General features: G+C 37.0%; 1 protein-coding gene across 5 annotated transcripts in view; it reads right to left on the minus strand.

The window, feature by feature from the left end:
• Nucleotides 1–7626, minus strand: part of Adamts6 (ADAM metallopeptidase with thrombospondin type 1 motif 6) — a 216220-nt gene extending 208594 nt beyond the window's left edge. For all 5 annotated transcript variants that reach the window (XR_007595091.1, XM_050160420.1, XM_050160418.1 and 2 more), the window contains exons 1-2: nucleotides 7366–7626; nucleotides 444–819 (exon numbers count right to left, since the gene is read on the minus strand). Coding sequence is in view for 4 of the 5 variants with exons in the window: in XM_050160420.1 (XP_050016377.1) it covers nucleotides 444–540 (97 nt within the window). In the remaining variant the exon portion in view is untranslated. The remainder of the gene's footprint in view (nucleotides 1–443; nucleotides 820–7365) is intronic.
• Between the last annotated feature and the right edge of the window lie 1929 nt (nucleotides 7627–9555).

Raw genomic sequence — 9555 nt, forward strand, 5'->3', positions numbered from 1 at the left:
ATTATATAAAGTTCAATTGTCTGAATTAAAATAAGAAATAAATTAAAGAATGAGAACCCTTATGTTTGGAAAGTATTTGTTATTATTTTTGTGTTTTAAATGAAGGGTTCATGTATAAAAGAGTCTGAATCAAATTTATCTGGTTTCTTCATCTTCTATAACACAAACATTTGGATTCTGTTGTAAAATGACCCTGACTCAAAACCCTAGCAAGGAATGAGTCTATTAGAACACAGGAAAAGCAGAAGGTTAGAGTGTATCATTTTTTAAGATTAGCCAACCCTAAAACCCACGGGACAGCTATCTCCGAGGGACAAGTCAGACAGCACCTTCCTTTCTGCTCCATCTGACTAGATATTTCCAAGAAATTATTTACCCAACTATATAGTCAGAGTTTTTATTTTGTGATAATTTCTATCAAATTTCAAAATAAGATATCCTACCTTGAGAACTGTATGAAAGTCTGTGGTCACTATAAAATTCTGAAGAAGCCATGATGAGGCTCAAAATCCAAGTCAACGTTTTCCACGGAATTTCCATAATTTGGAAAAGTGAACGTTGTTCTAGAGGGCTACCTATGAGCTAGACAGTCAATATCACACCAATATCGAAGCATAACAATTTTAATTCCTTAAATCTTCTTGCAAATGAGTTGTTAGATGCTCCACTGCTTAACGGGTACTTTTCCCCAATATCTTTCACTTTCTTCTATGTCTGGATTCATTTTCTTGATCCAAAAATGGAGAGAATAATGATGATAAATTTTTTCATAAGCAAAGCTCAGAGTGATGGGTCACATAAGTACAGCCACTTTTTAACCTAGAGGGGAAAGTATGAGTTAACTGAGAAAATATCATGAATGGACATATTTACTACAGATTAATGAATATCTGCCAGAGGACATAAATTCAAAAGAACTTAATATAGTTAAACACATAATCAGAAATCTAAATGGCTAAAAGGATAATTCCACAACTAAAAAAGAACCTTGGAGCTAGAGATTATAGAATGCTTGTCAAGGATGCACAATATTTTATGAATCAAGAAAAAAAGAGGAATAGGAGGGAGGGGTAGGAAGAGGGAATGGGAAGGAATCTGAAGTGGAGACTAGCAATTATTTTAAAAATAATGAAGCTGAAGGTAACAATGGATAGCATGGTATGCCAACCTCCCTTTAGTAAAATAGACACATAAAAAAACTACACAATCTAAGTCCATCGTATGTCCTGAACAAACAGTGTGTTATGCCATTCCTCAACAGAACGTTTTAAGCCTATTCCTATCCAAGACTGCTGTGCTGCTTTATGGGGTACTTGTGTTTGTTCTGACAAGCAGATCTATAAATACACAGTGAGGTTTATCATCTGCCTATGAACTCTTAGATAGTATCACAACCTACACTTCTAGAAAATTTAACTAATTTATGGTAGAACAGAATTTATCTAGAAGTCTTACATGACTTATGAGGCAACTCAAATAAAGTAATTTCAATTCTGTATAATTTGCCTGAAAAGTCTTTACAACTTCATTCCAAATATCACAGCAGTTCTCAAGTCCTATCTCATATATCACACATCTGGCTAATTACCTCACTCAGAATATATGAACTCAAAATATTTATATACATGGCCACCTGGTTTCCCAACAGATAACACATCAGAAGAAAAAAATAACTAGAGGATTAAAAACTAGTTCACTAACAGCAAACTGTATCTAAAAAGGACAAAAAGTTCACATGTAATTTTAGAACTCCAAAGTAGTACACCTAAGGCAACTACACCTTGTGTAGTTTAACAGTTGCTATTGTGTACACAACTGTGCCATAGCTCACTGTCTGATTTTGGTAATATTACATCTGCCTTTGGAATAAAAGTTAAATCTCTTCTGTAAGATACATTAGTACAAATAAGATAAAGAACTATGTAGAAGATATTTTAAAAAATCTCAAATTCCAAATATACATAGTAGACACTTAACAAACATTTGCTATATTTGTTGGTTTGAAAATAAATGAATAAATAAATCAATAGAGAATAAAATATCATCATGCATACACAGGATAAGTGAATAATAAGGTCTGTGAAATACTTCAGTCCCTTTAAAGGTAGAAATGTTGGTTATTATAACTACCTAAAATGCCTCACATTCATTGCTACAAGTGACCAAACTGCTGACCTTTGGAAGGTTAGTTCATTAATCAACAAATATTTTCTCACCATGTTTAAAAATGAAATTTAAAAATAGCAGAATGCAGAAAGACTAAAACAGAATCCTTTTCTTTGATAACGAATTCCTAATCTTTATAAATAACACAAAAATTCAAAGCATATGGAAAAATGACCAAGTGATATTAAAAAGTGTGTTATAGGTGATTAGATGCAGGAAATAACCTCTGTCAGTGAAGATGGATTAAGAAAAGCTGGTGCAAAACAGCATCTCAGTTAAGTCTTGGAAATGAGTGGGATTTCATTAGTCAAACTGTTGGATATAATCATTACTGATACAGAAACTCACTCCAAAAGGCCTAATGGCAAGGAGGTGGAGATGGTGGGAATAGGCACTAGTATTAGTAATGGCAAAAACAGTAAATTTGGTTCCTGAGCAGAAGCCTAATTAGTAATAAAGAGAAAAGTAGTTTAAGGTCAAACTAAAATAATTTAAAATATAGATTATGTCCTTGCACTCACAAAATAACACCACCCCTGTGGTAAGACAAATTCTGGCAGATTCAGTGATCCTGCCCCATAACAGCCACACTTTTCTGTCATCCTCATCCCTTGACTAACTTAATTCCAGTCAAGAAAGTATCTCAATATTGAACGAATGCCATTTCCATGATTCGATTACAAAAGATCCTGGCTTGCAACTTGGTACCAGACTTTGCTTCATTGGCTTAGATGAAGCAACTTAATACTTAGATGTTCCCAAAAAGGAAATCAGAAGAACCTCCACATAGTAGTGGAAAGAAACTGGGGCCCCTTCCAATAGAAGTTACTGAATCCTGTTCTGGGATAGATGAGCTTAGAAGTCCATTCTTCTCCAGTGAGGGTTCCTGGAGAGAACGCAGTCTTTGCCAACACTTTGATTATAACATCATCTGAAGAACATAGTTAGTCATAGCTGGGCTCACAGAAACTGGGTTAGCAAATGTGTGCTAAATTATTTACTCTGTGGGAATTTGTTACGCAGCAATTGATAACTAATACAGCCACCAATTGACACATGAGCAAGTTGGCATCCACAGAGATCAGGTGGCTAGAAAACAAGTGAGTCCACATTCATGCACAGGCTAGCTGGCTAAAGACATCTCAGTTTGTGCATTATATCACACTTCTAGCTTGAGGCACACTCTGGAATGAATGCTCAGTAGTAGTTCTCTACAACCATGTCGTACAATATGTTCGCAAATGGAATCCATTAGTATGAACATTCTTTTAAGCAACTTTGCACACAATTGCTTCATACCACAACTCCTATTTCTATTTAGGCAAGACAAAAACTACATATTCTCAAATTTAAAAACATATAAAATACTAAATCCCACTATTATTCAATCACAATAAAGAAAAGAATCCATATTCTTGGTTTTCAACCTTCTCAGACATGGTCCTATACTCCAAACTGAACCATGAAATATTAATGTATAACTATTCTTTCATGAACAGCACTCATCCTTAGTTTTTTCAAATCACTACAATGTTTTCAGTAATAACATCTGACATGAAATGGGTCCTCCACTTCCTTTAATTGTAGTCTTCTTTTAAGGAGGAATTTACAGTTAGGACATTTGAGTTCGTTTTCTAGCAGTCATGATATATTTGTATTAAATCATCCACACCTTTCCTTTGTTTTCTTGGACACTGAAACTAATGGCAAACTTAAAATATAATGGGCTTGATTTAGAAAACAATTTTTCCCCTCAAGAAATGTCTTGTTCTTCAGTTTTGTAATCTTCACTCCAACCCTTTCTAGAATTACCCTATAAACGTCTAAGTTAGCTAGGATAGTAGCACTAACAGAAAAAGTAAGTAAACTAAAGTGGCTTATTCAGTAAGAAAGGCTTTGGAATTTAATAGAAAGAACGGGAGTTCTAGAATTAAACAGACTGGAGTTAAGGTCTTGTTCATCATTAGATACAGTATCTGGTACATGGGCAATCAATAAATTAGATGTCTTTCTCCTTCCCTCCTCGTTATCTTTTAAACCTCCTATGCTCAGAGATCAAACTTAACATGTGTATTAGTGCTCAGTTGGCCGAGCTCAAGGAAATTATAAGAAGCATATCTACTCACTCCTAGTCACCCACACAGTACGAGTGAATTGTGTTAATTAACCTACTTTCTGACACCTGTTGGGAAAGCTAATCAAATATGTATAGAAAAAATAGTTTCCAAAGTTCAACTAACACTAAGATGCTAGATAGTTGCTCAGAAATCACAATGCATTAATAAACTTAGCCAGTTGTGTAAGAGCTATAGCACTATTATGTTGTGGAAACACAAAGGCTTGCTACTCCTGGTTTGACTTCAAGCTACAAAACCTCCCTGGATCTGTTTTCTCAACTATAAAATTAAGACAATAATATCTACCTTACAAAGATGTTTTGAGAGAACAAATTCAGCTGCACCTGATAGCATGTACTATGAGTGGCTAAATAAAAGTTACCCTTCCCCTCTTACTATACGTTACTTTTCAAAGCTTTTCCTTTAAAAATAATTTCACATTCCTCCTTCCCTGAAAATGTGGAATAGTAGGAAATCATAGAGCCAATATGGAAGCTGTCTTCTCTTTTAGAGCAGAGTGAAGAACCTAGGCTATGATAATAATACTTTTAACTTTTAATTTTGAAAAGATAAGCAAAATGTCCAGTTTACTTTGACTTTTGTATATGATTTTTATTCATAGTGTAAATGTACCAGCCGGCAAAATTAAAGACTAATTTAACTGCTCCCATGGATGAAAGCTATACTCGTTATGTAGAAGAAATAAGACCAGACAACTTGTACTATAGTGATTCTCTCCATAGTCTGCCCTAGTAAAGCGCACTAACTTCTCAGGAGCCTGTTCCTTGATTTTTCTTTATGGTCTGACTTCCCACTCAAGTGATGTAAAAGTAGCTATAGTAGTAATCTCGTTAACTATTATTATGAAGCTAGAGAACATGGTTAACATCTTTCTCAACACTTTTCATCCACTTTAATCTGGTTATTTATTTTAAAGCTGATTTGGTCTCCATAGAAAATACAACAAAATCCTAAACCCTTCAGGTCCTTTAAATTTGTACATGAAAAACTTTTCATTTCATTTTCCAAAACTTTCTCTCAACAAACATTTGGTAACTACTGTATTTAAAAACACAGTTGGGCTCTAAGTATAAAAAAGTTTGATTATCTACAAACTTTGTAAAATTAGTCACCAATTTGCGTAATTTACTCATAACTCATCTTTTGAAAAAAGAAAAAATTCAAATTGCCCTGAGTTACATAATACTTAGAATGTTGTTTTTTAATAATATTTTTCCTTTAAAAAATGCTTTTCTTTCTTGATATTAGTGTAAAATATTAAGAACAACTTCATTTTCTTTTTCTAACTGTGAAAAATTATCTACATCTTTTTTTCTCTCCCTCCCCACTAGTTCCAAATATGCTACTAACTTTCCTTACTATGATAACTCAATTCTTCTGTCACCAAGATCACAAACAGCAAGATTTGGCACCAGACCCACCCTAAGCCACTAATAGCTGCTTTTGGTTGCTAAGGAAATGAAGAGGAAGTAGTAAGAACAGACAAGAATAGAGATTAATTTGCAGGTCTTAGACCTAACTAAAAATTATCTACAATATTTCAGATCTTAATGATTAGAAGAAGAGTTTCCTCTGGGGAATCACAAAAATACTAATACAACCACACAGAATAATCTGCTGCCATTTGTGGCAAATGAATGATTTGCTGATTTGCTTGAAATCAACTTATATACAGCATTCGCCAAAAATATCACTAATGCTCACATTTAAGCACCAAATTAATATAAACAAGACTGCACTACCACTTTGGTGAAAATAATTATCTTCAAATTAATTTTCTTATTTGCCTTCAAATGCACCAGTTTTACATTGCCTTTCTTCCCCTGTCATGGATTTTAAGGGCTGCCAATTCACCACTAAATGTTTCAGTCTAATCAATATAAGCTTAAGAAAATAAAATAAAGAGAAAAAAATCTTAAAAAAAAACCTCTGAACATAAGAGTAAACTGAAAATTATATTCAGTGTATTTTTAAAACTTCCAAGCAATGGTTTATCGTCGTCCTGCTCCCCCGCCCCCGGCTTTGCACACCCTCATCACCCCCCTTCCCATTCCACTTCATCCAGACAGAGGGTAACAGTCTGAGCTGCCCTGGTTGAGTTGATCCTAAAGTTAACATTCAGCAGCCCATTTCCAGACAGCAGCGCTAAATCTATTTGGATAAAACGCGTGTGACCCAGACAGTTGGCATTTGGCCCAAACGCGTTGCACCAGCAGCTCAAATAAAAACAAGAGTAAGAAACTTACTCTCTTGTTCCCTCTCAGTGTGCTTTCTTACTCTGGCTTGCTTTCTTTGCCCCTAGCACAAGTGGAAAACTTATCAAAGGCAGAAATTAGAGCACATATTATCAGACAGATTTTCCAATACTTCCTCCAGCACTCTTGTTCTCTCTCCCCAATCCCTAAACTTTAGTCTCATATACCATACATACAGACATACCCTGATAAACAAGGCTCCAGGGGGTTGAGTCTAGCATGGCCCAAGTGGGCAAAAGTAAATCAAAACCACACGCTTTCATCTCTGATTAGCCTATTAAGAGCTTAACATATCCTAGAGCATCAGTGCTACAGCCAGCACACTTCTGCTGGCCTGGGAGCCCAGGCATGAAATATGCACTTGTCTGAATACTTAAGACACTGACATGAAACGGATTTGCAGAAGGCAATTGCAAAAATCTGGAAATCAAGTAAAAACACACATCATCATTACTTTCTCCACCACTATCCGGTGATTAGTTAAAAGACCACGATGCTCGTAATCAATTTCATTTCACACAACACGCAAATTCATACATATGAGTGCATATTTTTCACATCATAAAATACCTGTAAGCCCTGGAATTCTCTATCCGCGAGTAGTCTAGAGTTTAAAAGATTTCTGCCTGTAAAATGAGTTTAGTCAAACTCACTCTTTGCCATAAGGCATGCGTGCACACACACACACACACACACACACACACAGAGAGAGAGAGAGAGAGAAACTGAGATCTAAGCATTATTCCTAAGACAAGCAAAGCACAATTTCTTAAAGGTTTAATTGAATATTGTGAAGTCTTCCTTACCGTTTTCATCTTCAAATTCTGATAAAAAGTAACTTTCAAACAATAGAGATTGCACTGGACGACTCACGTACTCCCTCCTCTTTCTCTCTTTTTTCGTTTTGCCCCCCTTTGCAAAGCCACACCAGCCAGTTATTCTGCAGCCAGAATAAAACCCTATAGTCTCGCTAACCGGAGCTTTAGAGAACAGACTGCCGATTTGGCAGTTAAAAAAAAAAAAAAAAGAAAGAAAGAAAATGCTTTCAATACATCCAAGGCTATCAACCTGAGACGTGCTTTGCAAACCCCACTCTCTCCCTCCCCCCGCCCACCCACCCCCCCAAAAAAGAAAGGAAAAAAAGAAAGAAAAGAAGAGGGGAAAGGCTTATTTGGGGTGGAAGTGTTGCCCTCTTCCTGGACAGCTTAGTGCCTTTGCTATGCAAATAACATGTGCAGAGCATCAAAAGGTATCAGGAGAGAGAAGACAAGAGGAGCAGGAAGGGCAGGAAAAGTTTTGTTGAAGTAGCCCTCGAGCTCACTGCCGGCCCCCAGCCAACTTCAATTGCAGCAGAAGAAAATTTTGGCAGCTTTCCTCAGAGGCAGAACAAACTGACGTCAGTCTGCAGATGTGCCTGGGCTGCGTCGGGTGCGCATGTGTCCTGGGTCGTCACGTGGAGGGGGAGGGGAAGTAGAGGTACAATCGGGGTATCCAACTACCAGCCATTCAGAAGGGCTTAGACAATGTCAACTTTTCCGCCCTGTGAATGAGAGAAACTCTGGCCCCCTAACCTCTCCCCTAACCCACTCCGCCTCCTTCCTCCTCCTCTAACCTCTTTCAGAGCCCTGTCTGGTTTGTTAGCACTGTTTCTTGGAAAAGGGAAAGAGGGGTAGAGGAGTTAGGGGACTTGAGATATACTAATGTCAGTGTTAGAATTTTCGGTGTCATTCTTCTTCTTTTAATCTGTACAATAAAAGCGTTTAAAAGTTGCTCATAAAACTTCTCATATAAGGAGTCGAATCAGTGGAGCAGGCAAATTTCAAGATTTGAAAGTAACATGTGTACAAAAACGCCTGTGTGTTGAATACATACTTCAACAAGTGAGGTTTCCAGCAAAAGAACGAAAGCTAAACAAAACTGAGCCCTGCACATTTTCCATGTGATTATCGACTTCAGGCTATGCGGAGATTTAAAAGGAAGGGGGGGGGAGTTTGCATTATTTCCAGATGAGAGACTGGATGGTGTTTTAAACTGCAACCGGGGAAGCAACGAGTGAGCTATGGTTTTTAGCAGTACATTGAATGAAACTTCAATGACTGCTCAAAATAATAATAATAATTCCGGCATCAGCCCCCTAAATCGGTAAGAGGGAGGGGGTCGACGACACAGGAGCCCTGCTGAGATCTCAAGATAAACAAACAAAACCTTAGAACTGGTTCTTCTAGCTTTCCAATCCCACCTCCCCCTCCACACCAGCTGCCAGTCCAGACTTTAAGAGTAAAATACCACAAGAACGTAGCACTTTCACTTTCATTTGCTGGGGAAAAGCCCCTGACATTAAACTGTAGAAAAAAATGACCCTTCCCCGTCCTAAGCGAGTAAACAATGTCTGGAGCAAATATCAGAAGCAGGAAAAAAAAATCGAAAATAGCTGAGGACAAACGTTGCCTTTCAATGGTGTAATTGGCTCCATCATTTATCTGTCTGAAGGTGGAGTGTGGAGTTGGGAGCTGTTTAGTGGTTGCCAGGGTTGGGGGAGGGGAAATTAAGCCTTGAAATTCCAGTCTTTAATTAACATCAAGTCAATTCTCAAAATTCAAAACCAGAAAACTGAATTGGACCTAAGGGAGGAGAATAAGGACTTTCTAAATACCAGTTCTTAAACTTCTAGCATCTGCTAACATTGTTGTCCGTTTGATTTTATTCTTTCCTACACCACAGGTGGTAGGTGTAATTGTCCTGGAAAACCTATGCCTACAAAAGGCATAGGTCAGACTGGGTATGTGGAACAATACATTTACTTTAATACTTCCTCAACGAGTAGAAGGCAAAAGCATTTGTTCTGTTGATAGCTCACATTTTGAACTGAATCTGTACTATCTGATTCAGTGCAGAAATGTGTAGAAATGTGTTCTGTGGTTGGTACTGACAGTTTTAAATAAAGACAATTCATTGAGCTGCATGTGTGTAAAATGCATTGAGATTGCTAGGCCTCA

The sequence above is a fragment of the Alexandromys fortis genome, unplaced genomic scaffold (assembly GCF_014885135.2).
Source record: "Alexandromys fortis isolate MF-2015 unplaced genomic scaffold, M_Fortis_MF-2015_v1.1 scaffold_76, whole genome shotgun sequence".
Lineage (NCBI taxonomy): Eukaryota > Metazoa > Chordata > Mammalia > Rodentia > Cricetidae > Alexandromys > Alexandromys fortis.